The 23,980-nt window shown below is 47.9% G+C and overlaps 3 protein-coding genes across 4 annotated transcripts in view; 2 read left to right on the forward strand and 1 right to left on the reverse strand.

The window, feature by feature from the left end:
* Positions 1–16,031, forward strand: part of ARNT (aryl hydrocarbon receptor nuclear translocator) — a 28,851-nt gene extending 12,820 nt beyond the window's left edge. For both annotated transcript variants that reach the window (XM_075283122.1, XM_075283123.1), the window contains 17 exons: positions 2,648–2,861; positions 3,073–3,286; positions 3,385–3,487; positions 3,867–3,932; positions 4,020–4,105; positions 4,341–4,417; positions 4,618–4,752; positions 5,917–5,991; positions 6,442–6,593; positions 6,963–7,073; positions 10,851–10,926; positions 11,335–11,458; positions 11,799–11,901; positions 12,010–12,157; positions 12,226–12,370; positions 12,767–12,918; positions 14,001–16,031. In XM_075283122.1, coding sequence (XP_075139223.1) covers positions 2,648–2,861; positions 3,073–3,286; positions 3,385–3,487; positions 3,867–3,932; positions 4,020–4,105; positions 4,341–4,417; positions 4,618–4,752; positions 5,917–5,991; positions 6,442–6,593; positions 6,963–7,073; positions 10,851–10,926; positions 11,335–11,458; positions 11,799–11,901; positions 12,010–12,157; positions 12,226–12,370; positions 12,767–12,918; positions 14,001–14,090 — 2,071 coding nt within the window. In that variant the 3' untranslated portion in view covers positions 14,091–16,031. The remainder of the gene's footprint in view (positions 1–2,647; positions 2,862–3,072; positions 3,287–3,384; positions 3,488–3,866; positions 3,933–4,019; positions 4,106–4,340; positions 4,418–4,617; positions 4,753–5,916; positions 5,992–6,441; positions 6,594–6,962; positions 7,074–10,850; positions 10,927–11,334; positions 11,459–11,798; positions 11,902–12,009; positions 12,158–12,225; positions 12,371–12,766; positions 12,919–14,000) is intronic.
* Positions 16,032–18,402: 2,371 nt separating this feature from the next.
* On the reverse strand, positions 18,403–19,250 carry LOC142212997 (heat shock protein 30C-like). The gene has a single exon (XM_075281141.1). The coding sequence runs from the start codon at positions 19,126–19,128 to the stop codon at positions 18,517–18,519; it is 612 nt and encodes a 203-aa protein (XP_075137242.1). The 5' UTR covers positions 19,129–19,250; the 3' UTR covers positions 18,403–18,516.
* Positions 19,251–23,027: 3,777 nt separating this feature from the next.
* LOC142212998 (heat shock protein 30C-like) lies at positions 23,028–23,887 on the forward strand. Its single transcript, XM_075281143.1, has one exon. The coding sequence runs from the start codon at positions 23,150–23,152 to the stop codon at positions 23,783–23,785; it is 636 nt and encodes a 211-aa protein (XP_075137244.1). The 5' UTR covers positions 23,028–23,149; the 3' UTR covers positions 23,786–23,887.
* The last annotated feature ends 93 nt before the right edge of the window (positions 23,888–23,980 follow it).

Genomic DNA, 23,980 nt, shown 5'->3' on the forward strand with positions numbered 1-23,980 from the left:
CTGGTACCCAGGTAAGGGCTCCCTCTTTTTCTTGGGGGTGCCAGTGAACACTCTTCAGTGGGAACAAGTCCTGTTATTCTGACAAAGTATCTCAGCGCCCCCACTGACCAGCTGAGTACAAACGCATCTTCTCCATCATGATTTGGCTGTGTCATCTTAAATCTTACAAAGATACAAGCGGCATAGAGTAAAGCAGTGAGTCTGGGCGATGTGTGGCCAGGGTATCTGTGTTATATTATAAGGTATGGGGCCTCCAAGGCTAGAATACCCCCATAATGTAGCATGCAATGAATGGAGCACGTCCCATAATCCTACCTCATCTGGTTCTGTACAAAACTACAGACCCCATATGGCCCTGTAACAGTCTATGGGCGTCTTCATAGTCCATATTATGATCATTTCTTAAAGGGGCTCTATCGGCAAAATTATCCTGTATGAGCCCCACATATGCCTGACTAGCCTTTAAAAAGGCCATTCAGGCACCACTAAAGTTATATAAAACTACTACTACTTGGAAAATGGCGCCATGTCTGGAGACTTATCAGTGCACCAACCAAAGTCATTGCCATTGTCACATAATAAGGGTCATAGAAGAGATATGTATTGGGGGGGGGGGGTATGACCTCTGGGACCACCAAGTCCAGGGGTCCGGACGTGCTCCATGTGAATGGAGCAGTAATGTGCAGCGTGTCTATTCATTTCTATAGGACTTCTGGAACGGCTCTGGATCTCGTGCACGCATGGTGGTCATGTGCGGACCCCGTGGTCTGACCATTAATATATCTATAACATATTTGTGGTGGACCCTCTATAAAGTGTGTCCAATGTATTAGAAAACATGGCTGATTTTTCAGAGAATCAGCGTCTCTTCTATCTATTAGTAGTGTCTGATATTGTTACTCGACTCCAAAGAAGACAAGGGGTTATCTGGTTTATAAGATGGATTGGCTTAGCCTTAGGATAGGTCATCAGTATTAGATCGGTGGGGTCCAACAGCAGGGACCCCCGCAGATCGCTGATACCTATCCCGTGCTGCTCACTCGCTGTACAAACTAGTGGCGAGTGTAGGTACTGCAGAGCTGCCCCATTGAAGTCTACGGGGAATCTCGGCAGTACCTACACCCACCGCTGCAATACCTCGGTACTGGTGATCTATGGGGAACCCCAAAGATCTAATATTGATGGACTATCCTAAGGATAGACACCAGATAATCCCTTTAAATGGAGCTCATCTGAAACACCAGGCATGGTATTGTTTTTGGGATAAAGCCAGCAAGTTTTTGGATCCTGTACAACATCTTTAATTTGGGGCCCTAAGACAATGTTCACATGTTATTTTAAGTAAATTATGACCTTCAATCCATTGCTTGTCTTTCCAACCATGATCCATATCTCTATAGATTTCTATGTCATAGCTGCCTATAGACCTGATTCTGGTAAACTTCCGCACCTCTTGAAGCCCCATTGTTTCTATAGGTCCCCTTACTCTATATGTCATGTCTGTTGAATGAGTCACTATAGAAGCGAGAACACCTGGTCCCATAAAGTATGGTGAACATTGTAAGGGTGTAGTCAAATTAAAGTTCTCTCCTATCCTATGGACAGTGGATAATTGTTCTATGAATGGGGGCCAGAATACTGGGACCCCAATCCTGAGTCAACCCGCTTAAACGAGGCAGTGCCCGTTCTCCATTCAGTTCTATGGAAATGCCGCAATGGAGTAGCAGGGTATGTAGGGCTATCACTCCAGTGGGACCTCCAGTGATCAATCATGTAGCCCCTATACCTTATTTTAAAGACGTGCCTCAGTTATACATTAGTTAAAGGGGTTGTGCTGTTAAGGGCACTTGTGGGATAAGTGTCGGAACGCTGAGGGTCCTATCGCCAGGTCTTCCAGAGATTGGGAGAACTTCCTTTGAATGAAGAACCAGTGCAATTGACCCACCCCATCCTCATGGTGGCTTGGGGACACAACTGTAGGACCCCTCGCAATCTCACAGTTATCCCCTATGCACAGCTTAGGGGATAAGTGTCCTCAAAGGGGTTGCACCATTACGGACACAGGACGAGATAGGTGTCCAATTGCGAGGTCCGCTAGTGATCAGGAGCACCAAGAGTCCCCCTGAAACCACCAGTGAGCTTATATGACCAGCGCTCCATTTATTGACACTTGGGACAGCTACCTGTAGGTGTCACTAGAGAGGCTTTTTCTCTCATTGGGGAGGAGCTATCATTTGCATACTTTTCCCAGGTAGCATTGCCTGGCAGACTGTGGTCCAGCTGGTTTCTCCACAAGGGATAGCAGAACCCCTCCATGACTAGTAAACGTAGATGGACGCTTCAGCCTCTGTATATGGAGCGTTCAAGCCTTCAAGGACAAGGTCAGGGAAAACGGGATTGTAACACCGTAAGGCAAGAAGCCATTGAAGAGGATTACTATGGCACCAGATTCCAAAATCTAATGTCCGTTCTGGTATCTGTATACTTATACTAACGTCCTGCGTAGTGACCCTCTGTATTCTACTCACGTGCATGGCTGGCATGATGGCACGGTGTCTTATAACCCAGAAGGACTGGCTACCTAACATTAGTCTTGACCTGTTTGCTCTGGGCCTGTCTGACCATTGTTCATTATGTTCTGCCGCAGGGAGAATCACAGCGAGATCGAACGGAGGAGAAGGAATAAAATGACGGCCTACATCACAGAGCTCTCGGATATGGTGCCCACATGCAGCGCCCTGGCACGCAAGCCTGACAAGCTGACTATTCTACGCATGGCCGTGTCTCATATGAAGTCTCTGCGGGGGACGGGAAACACCCCTACAGACGGCTCCTACAAACCATCCTTCTTGACCGATCAGGTAAGGCCAAAGGAGGAGATGGCGTCTGTAAATAGGGGATTTGTGTAGGATTGTCGCCCCTCAGCTGTGATGTGCAGAGTTACGGCCTCGGTGGTGACCTTAGTGAAGGCAAGCCATAGACGTTAGGTATTTGGCGGAAGTTTCCGCCACTATGAAAAAGTGGTAAGACTTTTAACTTTAAGATAACACTATTCCCCCTTCTTCTGTGCAGGAATTAAAGCACCTGATCTTGGAGGCTGCCGACGGCTTTCTGTTCGTCGTGTCCTGCGAGACGGGAAGGATTGTATACGTGTCGGACTCCGTGACCCCAGTCCTCAACCAGCCACAGACAGAATGGTTTGGCAGCACCTTGTATGACCAGGTTCACCCGGATGACGTGGATAAGCTTCGGGAACAGCTCTCTACAGCAGAGAACGCCATGACGGGTGAGTGACGTACTGTATCCCTTTCCATGGTGACCGGGTGCCATTATCTATGCATCCTATACCTAACATTCTGTCTTAAATTTTACTTTTTTTTTAAGGACGCATCCTAGATCTAAAAACCGGCACAGTGAAGAAAGAGGGTCAGCAGTCTTCCATGAGGATGTGTATGGGGTCCCGGAGGTCATTCATATGCAGAATGAGGTAAAGGCGCTTGGATCGGGGCTCGCTAATATTTTAGATATTGGTGGGGGTTTACAGTTGTCGCATAGAGACAGAAGTTGCCATGGCATGGCGGTCAAGTGAAATACAGCAATTGCAATTTTGCAGTAGGGCGATGTGTCTCAAGTGAAATACAGCAATTGCAATTTTGCAGTAGGGCGATGTGTCTCAAGTGAAATACAGCAATTGCAATTTTGCAGTAGGGCGATGTGTCTCAAGTGAAATACAGCAATTGCAATTTTGCAGTAGGGCGATGTGTCTCAAGTGAAATACAGCAATTGCAATTTTGCAGCAGGGCGATGTGTTGTGTCTACACTTGACGTGCCGCCCCGTGGGTCCTGACCATTTTACTGTTTTGCAGATGTGGGAATGCTGTCGTAGATCCGGCCTCCATGAACAGGCTCAGCTTCATGAGGAACAGATGCAGGTGAGTGAGCGATACCGGTCAGGGGTGTACTGTCTAGTTCCAGCTTTCGTTACTACAATGAGTCCGTATTATTATTTTCTGTTATAGGAACGGCCTGGGTCCTCCTAAAGATGGAGAGCCTCAGTTTGTGGTTGTACATTGCACAGGATATATCAAAGCATGGCCGCCTGCAGGTGAGTCTTTCCTATAATATTCCACTTCTTAAAGGGATTGTCGTAATCAGTATATTCGTACCCGAAATGTCAGGAGCTTTGATGTATAAGTAGCCAGGTGTCACCCACGATGGCTGAATGATGCCAGGAGGCACCCATGATGGCTGAAACAAAGGGGCATAAGCATTAAGCTGTCCTCGGAGTGGCGACTGTATAATGCCCAGCCGTATATACATTCTATACGTTATATTAACAGGTGTCACGTTACCGGAGGACGACCAGGATGCAGGACAGAGCAGCAAGTTCTGTCTGGTGGCCATCGGCAGGTTACAGGTAAGTCGTGACTGACTTGGATGCAACCGTAGACACGCAGACCTTGTCCTCTCAGGGTCCGTGGGCCCAAACAGAGATCCTCACCAGCTCCCTGCTGGTGTACATTTCAGGCATCGTTTGCACCAGAAAACTGGCGTAAAGGATGATAAATTTGGCAGCGATACGATTGACTCCTCATAGGGTTACGTTCCCTCCATCAGGTAACAAGCTCCCCGAACTGCACAGACATGAACAGCATCTGCCAGCCCATTGAGTTCATCTCTCGGCACAGCGTGGACGGCCTCTTCACATTTGTGGACCATCGATGTGCCGCGACTGTAGGTTACCAGCCTCAGGTAAGTCGGGCCTGGATATTAATACCATTCATTATATAGCAGCACATATCTTACAGATTGGATGCAGAGATCATTTACCCACTCCCCTAGTCTTGGGCTCTGGTCACTTTACGTCTGAGGTATTTGTTTCATGACCTATACCGCCCGTGGAACACTGTGAAGTCCACATTGGCTACAATATTAAAGGGATTGTCTGGTCTTAAAGGGATTCTTTCATTAAAATCAATTTTTTTTGCGATCACGTCGGAACAGCCTTAAGAAAGACTATTCTTTTTCTACCTTTAGATGTCTTCTCCGGGCCACCGTTCGGTAGAAATCCCAGTTTTCGTTGGTATGCAAATGAGTTCTCTCGCAGCACTGGAGGCGGTCCTAATTCTGCGAGAGAACTCTCCAGCGCCACCTCTATCTTCTTCAGGAACTGCCTATCTGCCTCTTCTTCCGGAGCTGGCTTCAAACTTGTAGGACTCGGGCAGCTGACTGCGCATGCCCACAAGAAAATGGCCACTTACTGTGTAAGCGGCCATTTTTCTTGTGGCCGCGGGCATGTGCAGTCTGCTCTGCCCGAGAACTAGAAGTTTGAACCCAGCGCCGGAAGAAGACACCTGAAGAAGATGGAGAGTTCTCTCGCAGCATTGGGAACGCCCCCAGTGCTGTTTGAGCGCTGGGGACCGCCCCCAGTGCTGCGAGAGAACTCATTTGCATACCGTCGAAAACTGGGATTTCTACAGAACGGCGGCACGGAGGAGACAACGAAAGGTAGGAGAAGAATAGCCTTTCTTAAGGCTATTCTGACGTGTGAACGAGAAAAAATGTGATTTTAATGGTAGAATCCCTTTAAATTTATCAGGATAGGCCATAAATATATGATGGCTAGGGGGTTGGAGACCCCTATTTTTTTTGCAGTGGCCCACTCTGTTCCTACAGTCTTCACTGTACATTACAAAATGTGTGCCCCTGCATGCGCCCCTGAGGAAGGCTGAAGGTCTGTTTTGCTCCCCATTGGGTAAATGGGAGCCTTACCTTGTGTGACTGACTGTACATTGTTTCATCTTATGACGGGAAGCAGATGAAAGACTTCCTTGTCCTTTCTAAGATTTTCTGTTTGTTGTCTTTGAAGGTCGCAGGTCTGTTCCCATCCTCACGCATTTCCTAACTTTATTTTAGGAGCTTTTAGGGAAAAGCATTGTGGAGTTTGCCCATCCCGAAGACGAGCAGCTGCTGCGGGACAGTTTTCAGCAGGTAATGTGTGTATTTATGTACGGCCATACCCCCATGGGTTACAATAGTCTTAAAGGGATAGTCTAAGATAAATGCAGAAGTCACTGGAGGCCTCAGTTTAGGCAGCACATGCCACATTCCCCATTGCCCAGACATGCCAAAGATCAGGAGAGCGATGGGGCCTATGATTGAACTATAGAATGCCCAAACTGAGGATCGGAGAGAGGTTATTTTTTATTATTTTACACCTCCCCTGTTAACTTTTGCATTTACCCCTTTAAATATTTATTATTTTTTTAGCCTATACCCATACAGTTCCCTCACACGACCACTAGAGGGCATCACTTCACCGTCCCGTTGGTGTTAGTAGACTGGTCAGCCCTATAAAGCGCTGTGACTTTGTATAGAACGTATCTGACCCTGCGGACTGTGTTGTATATTCAGGGTTCTGTTCATTGTATCTCCCTCCAGGTGGTGAAGTTAAAAGGTCAGGTCCTGTCCGTCATGTTCCGCTTCAGATCCAAAAACCGCGAGTGGCTGCTCATGAGAACCAGCTCCTTCACCTTCCAGAATCCCTACTCGGATGAGATTGAGTATATCATTTGCACAAACACCAATGTCAAGTAAGTGGATGGGCACGGCTGGCGGTCTGGGATACTGCACATGTTCACAATTTCACATGGACGTCTCTGCGGCTTCCATGTCAGTTTCCCTATGAGATGGGCTGCAGGTGAAGGGGGTATTTGTAACCTCAGTCACTTGCACCACAGAATACAGGAATATACTGATCCCATTAAAAATCCTCTAGCGGATCTGATTGTTGGCCTCAGATTCTTGCCTCACGTCTCTCAATTGTGATATACCTCGCCATGTAAGAGTCTGATATCTAGCGGTTCGCTCACAGTGAGTCTTCTACACAAGAAACGTATACCTATACTCATTATGGCTTTAAGACCATATTGGCACTAAATTACATCTTCTCTAATGTCTAGGAACTCCAACCAGGAGTCCCGACCAGCCTTGTCCAGCTCTATGCAGAGACCACCCTTAGGCCAGAGCATCCCACACACTCTGGAGATGGGCCCGGGACAAATGAGTGCCAGGTAAGAACTTGTTTCATCGTACACTGGCCATACTAGGATATATGAATGGGGGTCTATCTATCGGTCACAAGAACAGGGGTCTTCTTTTTTACACATAGAAGCAATGTAGTGGTCACATACTAAAAAAAAATTTCTTGTGGATAAGACGTTGGAATAGCCTTTAGAAAGGCTCTTCGTCTCTTACCTGTAGACATGGTCTCCGCCGTGCCGTTCCTTAGAAATACTGGTTTTTACCGGTATGCAAATGAGTTCTCTCTCAGCGATGGGGGCGGTCAAACAGCGATGGGGGCGTCCCCACCGCTGCCAGAGAAGTGTCTCCAGCGACGCCTCCTCCTTCATCCGCAGCGTTATCTTCAGCGTCTTCTTCCGGCGCAGGCTCGTAACTTCTAGGCCTCGGGCCTTGAGCACAGCAGACTGCGCAGGCGCACAGGCCACGGGAAAATGGCTGCTAACAATACTGTGTAAGACGACATTTTCCCATGGCCTGTGCGCCTGCGCAGTCTGCTCAGCCCGAGGCCTAGAAGACACTGAAGATAACGCTGCGGACGAAGAAGGAAGCGGTGCTGGAGACACTTCTCTGGCAACGGTGGGGACGGCCCCCATCGCTGTTTGATCGCTGGTGCCCGCCCCCATCGCTGCGAGAGAACTCATTTGCATACCGGTAAAAACCAGTATTTCTAAGGAACGGCGCAGCGGAGACCACGTCTACAGGTAAGAGACGAATTGCCTTTCTAAAGGCTATTCCGACGTCTTATCCACAAAAAAAAAGGTTTTGATGGTAGAATTCCCCCCTCCCCCCCAAAAAAAAATGCTATAATGATACAAATGCTTCCAGAAATTCAATTAAATAAATTTTAAATATATATATATATATATTTTCCATGTCACCATCTATATATTTTTTTCACTACAATTTTCCACTAAACCTAATAATAGTCTAGTACAGGGGTAGGCAACCTTTTTTGTTCGGCGTGCCGATTTAAATAAAAAAATCAAAGATGAGGTCCTCGGAGTGCCGGGCAATAATTGTAAAGCTGACGACACTGAACTAAGGTCATATAACACAAACCACAACATAGAGGTGCTGTCATACTGCGCTCCCAGCCACATGCGCTTACTACTGTTTGGATACACATGTTCTTTTCCATTAGAAGCAATGTAACATATGTAACCCACAATTAGTGGTAATGTATGTGACTGGGAGAAGAGTAAGGTCATACCTGTGGCAGTGGACACTAGCTGTCGGACACCGACGGTAGTGTGAACGATCCCTAAGTGAAACACAGATTAATTTCAGTCACTTTTAGTTCCTGGTGGTGCAGTAACCACAAAACCCCAGCCAGGAATTAATGGGTGTCACACTTACACCAAAGTGACAGCACAGGTGCCCAGGAACTGGATTTGACTATAATTGCATCTAGTTACAGTGTCACCACCCAATAGAATCACACTAAGGCTGAGGCCACACATTACAAAAATGCAGCTTTTTTTGTTGCAGATTTAGCTGCGTTTTTTTTCCGTCAAAGCCAAGAATGGCTAGAAAAGGAACGGGAAATATATAGGAAGCTTTTTACATGTCTCCCTTCTGCTCAATCCACTCCTGGCTTCGGCTCAAAAAACACAGCAAAATCTGCAAAAAAAAAAAAAAGCTGTTTCTGCAATGTGGGGCTTTAGCCTAAGGCTGAGGCCCCCACGTTGTGAGAACACAGCTTTTTTGTTGAATATTTTGCTGCGTTTTTCTGAGCCTAAGGGCTCGTTCACATCTGCGCCCGGTCTCCGTTCTGCAGGTTTCCGTTTCCTGCACAAAACAGGAGACGGAAACCTGCAGGACTCTTTCATACCCATTCATTTGAATGGGTATGAAAGATGTCCGGTCGTGAGCGGCGAGGAGCGTTTTATGCTCTCCGCCGCAAAACCGTTTTTTTTTTTAAATCGGACACAGAGACGGACATGCAGTACTCTGTGTCCGATTTTAAAAACCGGTTTCGCAGCGGAGAGCATAAAACGCTCACCGCCGCTCACATCTGGACCCGGTCTGACAGCTTTCCGTCTTCTGCGTGCAGAAAGCTGAGAACGGAGATTGAACGCTAGTGTGAACCTAGCGAAAGCCAGGAGTGGATTGAGCAGAAGGGAGACGTATAAGAAGCTCCCTATATATTTCCCATTCTTTCTGTAGCCATTTTTAGCTTTGGTTGAAATAAACTGCATCAAAATCTACAACAAAAACGCTGCGTTTCTGCAACGTGGGGCCTCAGCCTTACGCCTCCTGCATACAAATGGCAGGGATGTGGTTTTCACTGACCTATATGTTAAAAATGAATTGACAAGGCGGAAAATGCAGACAGATATAGGGGATGTATAGGACAGATATAGGGTACGTATAGGACAGATATAGGGTACGTATAGGACAGATATAGGGTACGTATAGGACAGATATAGGGTACGTATAGGACAGATATAGGGTACGTATAGGACAGATATAGGGTACGTATAGGACAGATATAGGACCTGCTCCATAATTTTTAGCTCTTCATTTTGGCCCAGATACACAGCCACAAAAAATTGCTGTATATATGGGTCAATTGAAATGTATAGGTCTGTACTCTTATCCAAAGTTGTGGATAAAGAGTCTGGTCATGTATATTACAGCTTAGTAACTCATATTAATAGCAGTTAACCCCATCATGTCCCTCACATTAACCAACTGTGTGCTTTACATAAGGGATACTGATATGTGAGACATATGGAGGTAATAAGTGAATATCTTCATTATATAGGTCCTTTATTAGTACCCCCATATGTCTCACACATCAGTAACCCTTATGTGAGCCACACAGGGGTTAATGTGAGGGATATGATGGGGTTAACTGTTATTAATGTGAGGCACATGGAGTTACTAAAACTAAATTAATAACCCCAAATGCCTGACATTAATAAGAATAGTTAGTAACACACGTACCTGGTGTTTTTACTTTCACTTTGCTCCCCGAAGCTTCTTCTCCTCCTCAGGGCTGCAGACGGCAGGAGCTCCTCCTCACACGTAGCAGCTGTAGCAGCAGGTCCAGGGAGCCCTTATCCTGTGCAGTGAGAGGCTCACCTCTGATTGGTGGCAGGGAGAGAAGGGGGCGTGTCCTACACCTCGGCTTTAGCCGAGCTTCTGAAAGGACGCTCTCTCTCAATTTTAGTGCATGAAGGTTGCAGGCAGGCTGGCGTGCCAGCAAAATATGCCTCGCGTGCCACTCTTGGCACGTGTGCCAGGGGTTGCCGACCCCTGGTCTAGTATTTGCCATTTCTTTAGAAGTTTGGTTTGCAACAGTCACCTCATTTACCCAAAGGACATACCGGTATGCTCTTGCGTCTTTAGAGCTTCCTGAGCCATTCCGTTCTGATAGCTCAGATGATTATGGAACGGGTCCTATTCTGCTTTATGTTATTGGAAAGGAATGGATCCCGAAGCCTCATAGACTTAAATGACTCAGTGTCACCCAAATACATTCTGTGATAAACTTACCCCCAGTTCGAACACTCACGGTCCTGTCAATGGAACCTTAAACTACAATGTTGTTGGACACATTTCCCTGTAACAGCACTCCTTGAGGTTAGGAGTAGTATTGCATGTAAAAAGACAGTATCTAAAATCTGTAACGCAACAGCCTCCATAAGGAATACATGTAACTAGTCAAGGAGAACAATGGAGTAATGGCGGCTTTATTGGCCTTTACAGAGTATTGACCCTGTTGTGACTGTTGTAACACTAAATTCCTGTCTTCTGCCCAGGCAACCGCCTCCGCCACAAGCAGACCTGGATGTTGTACCCAGCAGGGATAATATGGGTGCCTACAACCACACACAGGTGAGTCTTCACAAACCCACTGACAACAAATTTGCACCTATTGAGTTCTATGTGCATCAAAACGCCATCCTAAAATCCTGAATTAGCCTGGCCCTTTAAGAGATTGTTCCAGGATTTACCCAATGGCCAGACCACCGCTGATCACAAGAACAAAATCTCTTGCCCCTCCCCATCTAAGTGAAGCGGCGGTAGAGCATGCCCACTACTGTTCTATTCTTCTCTATGCCCCTCCCCATTTAAATTAAGCGGCGGTAGAGCATGCCCACTACTGTTCTATTCTTCTCTATGCCCTTCCCCATTTAAGTGAAGCGGCAGTAGAGCATGCCCACTACTGTTCTATTCGTCTCTATGGGTGAGCGATACAGGGACGCAGCAGAGGTGTAATCGTCACATTTTGCCTTGTTAAAGGTCCCAGTCCAGCCAGTGGCGGCCGCAGTTCCCGATCATAGCAAATCTCTGGAGAAGTCAGATGCTCTTTTCGGACAAGAGAGAGATTCCAGGTTTGCCGAAATCTACAACAGCATTAACCCAGGTAAGTCAGTCATGGGGTGGGGGTGGGGAAAGCGTCAGAGCTCTGGGGGTCCAACTGCAGGGGAACCGAAGACCAAAAGTTCCCCTAAAGCCTCCATTCAGTGCTATGTGACGGGGGGCGCTGCAGGAGATTGCAGCCCACAGCAGTGAATTGGGGGGCCATAAGGGGGCTTTTGTTCTTCAGGGGTGCGACCCCCCCAACAATCTGACACTTATTCTGTAACCAAAGTATATCCTTAATGTGTGACCCCTTGACACAAGTATGGCTGCCCACCTTGGGGCTTTTCTGACATCATCTTGTCCTGTTCCTTATCTCAGACACTTTATTCTTACGATTATAGACCAGAATAAAGCCCTCAATCCTAGCGGGGTCCCCAGCAACCAGCAACTCTTCCCCCAAGCCAGCACTTTCACGCCCGCTCCCCGCCCAGTGGACAACTTCAGGTGAGAATCCAGCAGATAGCCCCGACGAGTGCACTTCTTCTTATGAGCACTAGGCGGCGGCGTGGCCCATTTAAGGTATTTATAGGTTTTCCTTCCTTCTTATTCCAGGAGCGGTGGGATGGTTTCTCCAGGTAACATCATCCAGCAGCCCGTGTCTGCCGGGCAGATTCTGGCACAGATCTCACGGCATACCAGCCCCACACAGGTCTCTGGCACCAACTGGAGCTCTGGTGCACGGCCATCCTTCACAGCACAGGTAACAAAAACTACATAGATAGAGATATAAGTGTGTGTATATGTATTTACACCATTGCTCTGATACAGGCAGCAAAGACCCAGTCTCCTCCGTTCGGCATGGGCAACTTCCAGACGACTCCTACCAACTTCAGCCCGCTGTCCTCCCAGAGTTCAACCTCCTCTCCCGCCGGGGCCGCATATCCCAACCTGGCCAGCAGGACCACCAGCTTTGGTAAAAAAAAAACACAAAAACTTAGGGGTGTGTTTATGAACTAGCTTGTTGACTGTTTCCAGTAACAGTCAGCAGAATTATGAATGCAGCTCTGAGGTATAACCCAAGTAATGTGATATAGTCTATAATATTCCTGCTTACACAGCGGATTACCATACTTTGGATTCTCTGCATGATTTTATCCCAGATTTCGCCCCTCTCATTGAAAGCCCCATAATAGTGAATGGAGCAGCGGTCACACAAGTGCACTGACGTCCATATCTAAGAAGGTTTAGGGGGACTGATCACTGGGAAATTTGACAGTCGGATCCCCAATGATCAGACACTTTAACCATAATGTGGGGGTGTCAGTGCAGCAATATACTAATACTACCGTGCCTCGTTGTTCCTCCTCAGCCACAGAAGTCGGACAGCCACGTGTACCCTTCCAGACCCGGGCAGCAGATGCAGTAGGAGTGTGGCCCCAGTGGCCCCAGAGTCAACATCACGGCCAGAATAATGCAGAGACTCACGTCCAGCCACAAACCAACCAGTCAGAGGTGTTTCCAGTAAGTGATACATAACCGGTAGAGAAGATGGCAGTCTTCCAGGTAACCTGTATATACAGTGTCCTTTATACTGGCAGTGTGCCAGCCTCACCCTGATGTGGGTATATACAGGAGGAAAAAGGCAACACAATACACGGATATCACTGTCAGTATATGGGAACCATCCTGTGAGGCTTAATGGGGGAGCAGACATACCTACCTCTAAAGGGGTCCTTAGTACTGGCGTCCTCACAGGGGCGTAACTATCAGGGTAGCAGTGGTAGCGGTAGCCACAGGGCCCGGGACACTAGGGGGGCCTGGTGGCAGCCGCTACCACTGCAATATTTTATTTTTTTTAAGTAGTCCATTACCTGGGCCCTATTTACTTACCAATCCCGGCTCCTGCTCACAGCTGCCTGTGCTTCTCCTTTGGAGGCTGTGAGCAGGAGCCGGGATCAGTAAGTGAGGCCGCGGGCCCATGAACCCCACAAAGGTTATCATTATACTCCGGGGGAGGGGGGTTTAAGGTCTTATCAAACCCCCGACTATAATGGTCAGAGGCCCATAAAAAACACTGTTACTTACCTTTCCTGGCTCTGGCAGGCTTTCGGGCCTACTTGGTGACGTCACATGGGCCGGGGTCTGCGTCCTTATGCGTCGTGACATAAGCCCCGGCTCAAGTGATGTCTCTTCCATCATTGAAGACGGACGACATCAGGAAGTACGCCAGGGCCCGGGAGAGGTAAGTAACGGTATATTTTATGTTTGTATCCTCCCCTGGGTCTCCGATTATTATACTCTGTAATAGTTAGTGCTTTGGGGCTCCATCTCAGGGGGGACGTTTACCATTCCCTCTATGCCCGAAGATTGGTGTAGATGGGAATAGTGGTGATGCATCTTTGGCGCACGGTCCTTTTTTGGAACTCTGCGTTGGTTCCTGACGTGATAGATTTTCATTCTGTTACATGAGGCCAGTCTTAATAAATCCCCCCTCCCCTATATGTCTCCCACCTGCTCCTATCCTATAGAATACAATCTTTTGATATCCCCTCTGACTGTAAGGTGAGAGGATTCCTACTAATTCTTTTCTTCTCTCCCCCCAGGACATGTTGTCCATGCTGGGCGATCAGACCTCAAGCTACAACAACGAAGAGTTTTCCGAGCTCAACATGTTCCAGCAGTTCGCCGAGTAGGACGCCATGCTGCCGATAGCACAGATACCCGAAAGCATTGGCCCTACCATTCAGCAGGCGCTCGCCTCCCTCCCCCCCCCCCCCCCCCCTGAATCTTTTTCTCTCGATCTCCTGCAGTGGCCGAGAAGATGAAGCGACTGGTGGGTTATACGAGAAGGACGTTGCCATCAGGACATGGGGAGGAACCATGACAGGGACACCACAGAACTGCCTTCTTATATGAACTAGGGAGAGACCCCATCCCGATCTCTCTGCAATCCGCACCAGCTTTAAACCCCAAATATCGCGGCACTGATTTATTATATCAGACGACTAGAAACCTCCCCCCCCACCCCGAAACATTTCATCCTTATCTAGTGACCTTAATGAAACCCTAAAAGCTGAGGTTTTAGGTTCTATCAGGGACGAAACTTGCGTAAGATAATCACAAATGTAGACGGTGCCTTTTTATCACGTCAGGACAGAAACCTAGCTAGAGGACAAAGAATTTGTACATTGTGCCCCAAACATGCCCAGGAGATGCCCAGGGTAGACGTCCATTATTTGCTTTTATTGCTTTGACCTCTCGCGTCTTCTTATTCATCGTGAACTGAAAGCCAAATCTGTACCGTAGCAAAGACGGATAACCCATTGTGGCGTATGGACGTCATGGTGGGGAGGTCTCGGGCGGGCATGCATTACAAGGTTGGTCATGTACTTGATGCAGTGCCCCCTGCGGATGAGAGCTGATCACTGGGGTGCTGGAGAAACCAGACCCTCAGGGATCAGCCGATACAGGGGATGTCTTGTATGGTGTGTTCTCACACCACATCTGAGGTGTAGGTTTGGGAAATTCATGACCTATACGTCAGCAGTATCTAGGTTTCCTTCACCTTTATATTCAGAGACAGGACTGAGCGCTATGGACATAGGTGCAGTGGTATATACTGTCCCGTTATATACCTGCAGTGTGAATGCACCCTTATAAAAGGGGGATTTTTTCTAGAATAGTGACTTGGTATGGATGGAAATCTATAATGGAGCTTCAAGATGGCTGCCATATATAAAAAAAAATCCCAATATCGGCGGCAACACGGTGGCTCAGTGGTTAGCACTGCAGCCGTGCAGCGCTGGAGTCCTGGGTTCGGATCCCGCCAGGAACAACATCTGCAAGGAGTTTGTATGTTCTCCCCGTGTTTGCGTGGATATCTGCAAAGACATACTGATAGGGAACAATGTACATTGTGATCCCTATATGGGGCTCATAATCTACATTAAAAATAAAATAAAAAATCCCAATATTGGTGACTTTTGAGCACTTCATAGCAATGGCCACACTTTAAGTACCGGCTTATTTTAGGATTATAATTTTGGGATATTACAATGCACTAGACCTGCGGTTCACTTATAGGCCGGACGTAGAAAAAAGGATTGAACAGGAATAGAACAACATGGCCGCTTGACTCCCAGCACCACTTCTGTCTATTAGTTATCCTCTTTGATGCGACATCCCAAAATTGCGTTCTCAAAGAAGATGGCTAGTATGGAAAACTGAAAATCCACCAGAACATGCGGTCTTTGCAGGTGATATTGCTGAGCTGCAATACCACATGCTACCAGTGGTCAGGGGTGGCGCTGTTTTTACAAGAAAGCAACCTTGTTTTCCTAATCCTGTACATCCCCTTTAAGTCTGCAGCGTCTTGTGTAGGGCTCACTGTCCGGCCATAGAGGACGACCTCTAGCGTTTGACAATGTAAACTTCACGCTGTGTAACTCGGTTTGGTAACCCCGGGATTAGCAGCGATTTTTACGTCTTGTAATACAGAGCACACATTTCTTCTGCAGGATACTTGGCTTTTTCTTGACTTTTCCTTGCGCTCTCTGATTACTTCAGAACTTTTTTTTTTTGTGCAAAGTGTTTTATGTGTATACAATATGAAATAATATAATTTTATGAGAATTTTTACTTGTTCCTGTAAATATTCTGGGTTACGTGTCATATTCCTGTGTCTGATCATGAAGAAAGCTGCGTGCATGGTTACCAACGCAAACACATTCTGGCTGTAGTCTCATCCTGCCATCATCCCTTCCGCTGGAGTCCTGGGTTCGAATCCCGCCAAGAACAACATCTGCAAGGAGTTTGTATGTTCTCCCCGTGTTTGCGTGGATTTCCTCCCATTCTACAAAGACATGCTGAGAGGGAGAAAATGTACATTGTGATCTCTATATGGGGCGCACAACCTACATTTCAAGTTACTCCCACTTTCTTCATCTCGGAGGAGGCTTTCTACAAGATTTTGGAGGTGTCTGTAGGAATTTAGGTCCATTAATCTAGATGAGCATTTGTGAGGCCAGACACTGATGCTGGGTGAGAGGATCCGGATCGCCATCTGCGTTCTAGTTCATCCTTTGGGCATTGGACAGGGTTGAGGTCAGGGCGCTTTGCAGATTGGTTAAATTCTTCTACGCCAAACTCGCCCAACCTAACTTTATGGACCTTGGTTTGGACATTGGGGCACAGTTATGCTGGAACAGAAAAGAAGCCTTCACCAAACTGTCCTCACAAAGTTCAAAGCGACAATTGTCCGAAATGTGTTGGTCTGCTGAAGCTTTAAAGGGATCTTCTCATTGGATACCCTTTTTTTTCTGACTAACACATAGGAAGGCTATTCTTCTTCTACCTTTAGATGTCTTCTCCTTGCTACCATTTGGTAGAAAGCCCAGTTTTTGTCGGTATGCAAATGAGTTCTCTCACAGCACTGGGGGCGGTCTCCAGCGCTCAAACAGCACTGAGTGTGTCCCCAATGCTGCGAGAGAACTCTCCAGCGCCGCCTCCATCTTGTTCTGGAACGGCCTCTCCCTGTGTCTCCTTCCGTCCTGAGTTTCAATCTGCTTGACTGCGCATGCCCTGGCCACAAGAAAATGGCCGGTTACACCAGCTTAATGTGTAAGCGGCTTTTCTTGTTTTTTGTAAGCATTTTCTTGTGGCCGCTTACACAGTAAGCTGGTGTAAGCGGCCATTTTCTTGTGGCCCGGGCATGCACAGTCGGCTCTGCCTGAAGCCTAGAAGATTGAAACCCAGGTCGGAAGAAGACACAGGGGGAGGCCATTCCAGAAGAAGATGGAGGCAATGCTGGAGAGTTCTTTCGCAGCATTGGGGACGCCCTCAGTGCTGCGAGATAACTCATTTGCATTGAAAACACAGAATTCTACAGAATGGTAGCGCAGAGAAGACATCTAAAGGTAGGAGAAGAATAACCTTTCTTAAGGCTATTCCTACGTGTTAGCAAGAAAAAAAGGAGTCTAATGATAGGATCCCTTTAAGTCTTTACTTCACTGCATCTAGGCCGACTCCTGAGTAACAACCCCATAGCATTAACCCTCCTCCAGACGTTACAGTCAGCCCACCGTAGTCAGACAGGCAGGTTCTCCTGGCTTTCCCCAATCCCACACCGGTCCAATGACCGCCAGGTTGAGCAGTGAGATTCATCACAGTACAGAACACATTTCCAGAGTCCAGTGTGTATTGTGCTTTACACCACTGCACTTGCTGCTGCTCGGTCATGGAGACCCAAACTGTGGAGCTCTGGGCGGGCACAGGTTTTGTTCTGACATTCCAACCAGTGTGGGGTTTGGGCTCCGCAGTTATGGAGTCATCGTGCAAAAGTGAGACTAAGGTCACCGCTATATGACAATGTGAACGATTGTCATCCCAAAATGGTATCAATAAAGAGTACCTATCATCCCGCAAAAAAAAAAAACGTAGACAGAAAACTAAAGATGTTACACCTCTCAGAAGATGGCGATGCAAAAATAATAGATGTTTTGACCAAAATAAATTTTTCTTCTGAAAATTAGTAAAACCACAAACATACTTTAAGTATCCTCATAATTGTACCGATAACATGATGATAAAACGTAGTCAGGAAGTTCTAGGCGTCCCAAAATGGTGTCATCAAAAAGTCACATCCTACAAAAAAAAAAACAAGCCCTCCAGTTTCATGTTCCCCTTGAGCTGCTTGATTTTTAAAGATCGATATGTAATTCACAGTTATGGCCACTAGATGTCACTCTTTTATTGAAAAATGACAAAAGCAAAAATCTTACAGGAATGAGATCCGGCATTTACATGAAGGAACCTGGACTCCCTTTATTATGTAGGGTAATAAGAGCCGTATTATTAATAGGATTCTATAGCGGCGGCTTTTCATGGTAAACCTCCGATCCCATAAAGCGCCCGGTAACATCTTCTGTATCTGACTCCACACAATAAAGACACCGAAATACAATAGGTTTAACCCTTTATTGACAGAATACAAAATAATCCCTTATAAAAGAATTCCTTATAACTTTCCATAAATATCAGCGGACAATTTACAGACAGACATGAAGATCTTCTGTACAAGACTGTAAGGAGGAGAAGTGCCCGGATGGCGTCAGGAAGATCTCAGTCCTGTCTCGCCCTCTGGGTCTCCGGGGCGTTTTGTTCTCCATTTGCGGGGCTGGGGGTAACATTGATAGGGATGGCTCTTTCTTCAGACACCGGCAGTGCCAGTCTTGGAGCCTGAAAGCAGAGCTGGCCGTCCTTGGTCAGGGAGCACAGGATGTCCTCAGGGTTGACGTCTTGCGGGAGCTCAGCTTCACTCCTCCACTCTCTGGACTCATGGAAGGAGCCGCCATTCTCCGTCTCCTGTTTCTTCTCCTGTTTTCCTGAGACAATGAGTCTCCTGCCTTCTGTTCTGACTGTCAGCTCCTCGGGAGAGAAGCCTCTGACGTCCAGGGTGAGATGAAAGTTTTGCTTGTCCTCTTCTCCTGAGGTGGAAGCCTTTCTGTCGGTGTCTCCAGAGCTGCTGTTCAGATGGAGCCTCCAATCCATGTCCAGTAGATGGTAAGCCTGGTGGACAAGCTGCCTCCTCCTCTCCATGTCTCTCCTCATGCTGGCCATGTCATCTTCCAGCAGGCCAAACATGAGTTGTGTAGCCGGCCAGAGAGTGCGGACAGGCTGACTGCAGACACACAGAGGCCTGGACAATGTCTGGAGAAGACGCAGAGGAATCATCTTTAGCTGATCCTGCAGAAGCTTCTTGTCTTGGCTGAGTAGAGGCGATGTGTTTGTCAGCGGCTGCTCCAGCTCAGCTTCTTATATATTCACTGCTGTGTCTTCTGGCGTCTTCCGGACACTTCCATGTGCTCTCTGTATATGGAGTGTAAGGGAGGGGACTGGGAATACAAACACTGAATCATACATGAGGGCGGGGCGGAGGCGGAGCAAGAAACCTCCAGCATAGACTGGAAACGCGGCATGTCAGGTGGGCGGAGCCAGCAAAGTGACAGCCGGAGGTTTCTAGAACATTCACACTTCTGTCTTATGTCACTTATATTATTATATAGGGAATATACGGCAAATGTATCAGGAAAATATCCCGCACATATAGGAATTCACCAGCTATAGGGCTGCCATGGGGAGATTACAGAGAATGTCACTTGGTCTTCTCTATAATATATAGACAATATAGAGGGATTTATACATATATAATCCAGAGCAGCCCCCCCAGAACACCCCTATACAATCTATTGGAGAAATGTAATGCTCCATATGGCATAAAATAGTCAATGACAATGATATAAATCCATTATTGTGTCATTGACAGGTTGTTTTATGTAGATGGTGAGCCCCATATAGGACTCAATCTACATTCCCTATCAGTATGTCTTTGTAGAATGGGAGGAAATCCATGCAAACACGGGGAGAACATACAAACTCCTTGCAGATGTTGTTCCTGGCGGGATTCAAACCCAGGGCTCCAGCGCTGCAAGGTGACCATGTTGCCCCCGTCATTGACTGTTTTATGCCATATGGAGCATTACATTTCTCTAGGGGTGTTCTGGGGAGACTGCAATAGATTATATCGTATACAGGGGCGTAACTACCGCAGAGGCAGTGGAGGCAGCTGCCACAGGGCCCGGACCATTAGGGGGCCCAGTGACAGCCGCAACCGCTGCGTTTTTTTTCTTAATAGGCCGTTACAGGCCCTATTTACTTGCCGATCCTGGCTGGGCCGGGATCAGTAAGTGACACCACGGGCCCTACAAATACTATCCTTATACTCGGGGGTCTGCTAATGATCGGCGGACCGGGAGAGGTAAGGGAACGCAAAAACACTGTTACTTACCTCTCCATGATCCTGCCAGGCCTCCTTCCTACTTGTCTGACGTCTCTGACGTCACATGAACCCGGCCTCCTTCCCGGGTCATGTGACGTCCGACGTCATTGAAGAAGGACGGAAGAAGAGGCCGACAGCATAGGAGCCGGAGGACAGGTAAGTAACCGTAGTGTTTTATGTTTTTATTCCCCCGGGTCTCCGATTAGTATACTCTGGGGTCTGAAAAAATATATAGAGTATAATAATTGTTTATGGGTGTCCACAGTGGAGCATAATACTGTGTGCAGGGGCCACTATGGGGCATAATACTGTGTGCAGGGGTCACTATGGGGGATAATACTGTGTGCAGGGGCCACTATGGGGCATAATACTGTGTGCAGGGGCCACTATGGGGGATAATACTGTGTGCAGGGGCCACTATGGGGGATAATACTGTGTGCAGGGGCCACTATGGGGGATAATACTGTGTGCAGGGGCCACTATGGGGCATAATACTGTGTGCAGGGGCCACTATGGGGGATAATACTGTGTGCAGGGGCCACTATGGGGCATAATACTGTGTGCAGGGGCCACTATGGGGGATAATACTGTGTGCAGGGGCCACTATGGGGCATAATACTGTGTGCAGGGGCCACTATGGGGACATAATACTGTGTGCAGTGGCCACTATGGGGGATAATACTGTGTGCAGGGGCCACTATGGGGTATAATACTGTGTGCAGGGGCCACTATGGGGCATAATACTGTGTGCAGGGGCCACTATGGGGGATAATACTCTGTGCAGGGGCCCCTATGGGGCATAATACTGTGTGCAGGGGCCACTATGGGGGCATAATACTGTGTGCAGGGGCCACTATGGGGGATAATACTGTGTGCAGGGGCCACTATGGGGCATAATACTGTGTGCAGGGGCCACTATGGGGGATAATACTGTGTGCAGGGGCCACTATGGGACATAATACTGTGTGCAGGGGCCACTATGGGGCATAATACTGTGTGCAGGGGCCACTATGAGGCATAATACTGTGTGCAGGGGCCTCTATGGGACATAATACTGTGTGCAGGGGCCTCTATGGGACATAATACTGTGTGCAGGGGCCACTATGGGGCATAATACTGTGTGCAGGGGCCACTATGGGACATAATACTGTGTGCAGGGGCCACTATGGGGGATAATACTGTGTGCAGGGGCCACTATGGGGCATAATACTGTGTGCAGGGGCCACTATGGGGCATAATACTGTGTGCAGGGGCCACTATGGGACATAATACTGTGTGCAGGGGCCACTATGGGGGATAATACTGTGTGCAGGGGCCACTATGGGACATAATACTGTGTGCAGGGGCCACTATGGGGCATAATACTGTGTGCAGGGGCCACTATGAGGCATAATACTGTGTGCAGGGGCCTCTATGGGACATAATACTGTGTGCAGGGGCCACTATGGGGCATAATACTGTGTGCAGGGGCCACTATGGGACATAATACTGTGTGCAGGGGCCACTATGGGACATAATACTGTGTGCAGGGGTCACTATGGGGAATAATACTGTGTGCAGGGGACACTATGGGGCATAATACTGTGTGCAGGGGCCACTATGGGGCATAATACTGTGTGCAGGGGCCACTATGGGGCATAATACTGTGTGCAGGGGCCACTATGGGGAATAATACTGTGTGCAGGGGCCACTATGGGGCATAATACTGTGTGCAGGGGCCACTATGGGGCATAATACTGTGTGCAGGGGCCACTATGGGGCATAATACTGTGTGCAGGGGCCACTATGGGGCATAATACTGTGTGCAGGGGCCACTATGGGGCATAATACTGTGTGCAGTGGCCACTATGGGGTATAATACTGTGTGCAGGGGCCACTATGGGGTATAATACTGTGTGCAGGGGCCACTATGGGGCATAATACTGTGTGCAGGGGCCACTATGGGGGATAATACTCTGTGCAGGGGCCCCTATGGGGCATAATACTGTGTGCAGGGGCCACTATGGGGACATAATACTGTGTGCAGGGGCCACTATGGGGGATAATACTGTGTGCAGGGGACACTATGGGGCATAATACTGTGTGCAGGGGCCACTATGGGGCATAATACTGTGTGCAGGGGCCACTATGGGGTATAATACTGTGTGCAGGGGCCACTATGGGGTATAATACTGTGTGCAGGGGCCACTATGGGGCATAATACTGTGTGCAGGAGCCACTATGTGGCATAATACTGTGTGCAGGGGCCACTATGGGGGATAATACTGTGTGCAGGGGACACTAAGGGACATAATACTGTGTGCAGGGGCCACTATGGGACATAATAGAGTGGGGAGGAGGGGGTCGGTCAAGGTCTTCAGCATCGGTGTCGGTTGGGGGGGGCCCGCCATTCCTAGTTACGCCACTGATCGTATATGTATAAATCCCTATATATTGCCTATATATTATAGAAGAGAACAAGCAACAAGTGAGACTATAAACCTTCATTCTTCCTACATTCTCTGTAATCTCCCCATGGCAGCCCTATAGCTGGTGAATTCCTATATGTGCGGGATATTTTCCTGATACATTTGCCGTATATTCCCTATATAATAATATAAGTGACATAAGACAGAAGTGTGAATGTTCTAGAAACTTCCGGCTGTCACTTTGCTGGCTCCGCCCACCTGACATGCCGCGTTTCCAGTCTATGCTGGAGGTTTCTTGCTCCGCCTCCGCCCCGCCCTCATGTATGATTCAGTGTTTGTATTCCCAGTCCCCTCCCTTACACTCCATATACAGAGAGCACATGGAAGTGTCCGGAAGACGCCAGAAGACACAGCAGTGAATATATAAGAAGCTGAGCTGGAGCAGCCGCTGACAAACACATCGCCTCTACTCAGCCAAGACAAGAAGCTTCTGCAGGATCAGCTAAAGATGATTCCTCTGCGTCTTCTCCAGACATTGTCCAGGCCTCTGTGTGTCTACAGTCAGCCTGTCCGCACTCTCTGGCCGGCTACACAACTCATGTTTGGCCTGCTGGAAGATGACATGGCCAGCATGAGGAGAGACATGGAGAGGAGGAGGCAGCTTGTCCACCAGGCTTACCATCTACTGGACATGGATTGGAGGCTCCATCTGAACAGCAGCTCTGGAGACACCGACAGAAAGGCTTCCACCTCCGGAGAAGAGGACAAGCAAAACTTTCATCTCACCCTGGACGTCAGAGGCTTCTCTCCCGAGGAGCTGACAGTCAGAACAGAAGGCAGGAGACTCATTGTCTCAGGAAAACAGGAGAAGAAACAGGAGACGGAGAATGGCGGCTCCTTCCATGAGTCCAGAGAGTGGAGGAGTGAAGCTGAGCTCCCGCAAGACGTCAACCCTGAGGACATCCTGTGCTCCCTGACCAAGGACGGCCAGCTCTGCTTTCAGGCTCCAAGACTGGCACTGCCGGTGTCTGAAGAAAGAGCCATCCCTATCAATGTTACCCCCAGTCCCGCAAATGGAGAACAAAACGCCCCGGAGACCCCAATCAGTGACCCAGAGGGCGAGACAGGACTGAGATCTTCCTGACGCCATCCGGGCACTTCTCCTCCTTACAGTCTTGTACAGAAGATCTTCATGTCTGTCTGTAAATTGTCCGCTCATATTTATGGAAAGTTATAAGGAATTCTTTTATAAGGGATTATTTTTTATTCTGTCAATAAAGGGTTAAACCTATTGTATTTCGGTGTCTTTATTGTGTGGAGTCAGATACAGAAGATGTTA

This window comes from Leptodactylus fuscus, chromosome 7 (assembly GCF_031893055.1).
Source record: "Leptodactylus fuscus isolate aLepFus1 chromosome 7, aLepFus1.hap2, whole genome shotgun sequence".
Classification (NCBI taxonomy): domain Eukaryota; kingdom Metazoa; phylum Chordata; class Amphibia; order Anura; family Leptodactylidae; genus Leptodactylus; species Leptodactylus fuscus.

Bases quoted from the DNA above. Each gene is read 5' to 3' on its own strand.
- LOC142212998 (XM_075281143.1), top strand. From the start codon at position 23,150: ATGATTCCTCTGCGTCTTCTCCAGACATTGTCCAGGCCTCTGTGTGTC.
- LOC142212997 (XM_075281141.1), bottom strand. From the start codon at position 19,128: ATGATTCCTCTGCGTCTTCTCCAGACATTGTCCAGGCCTCTGTGTGTC.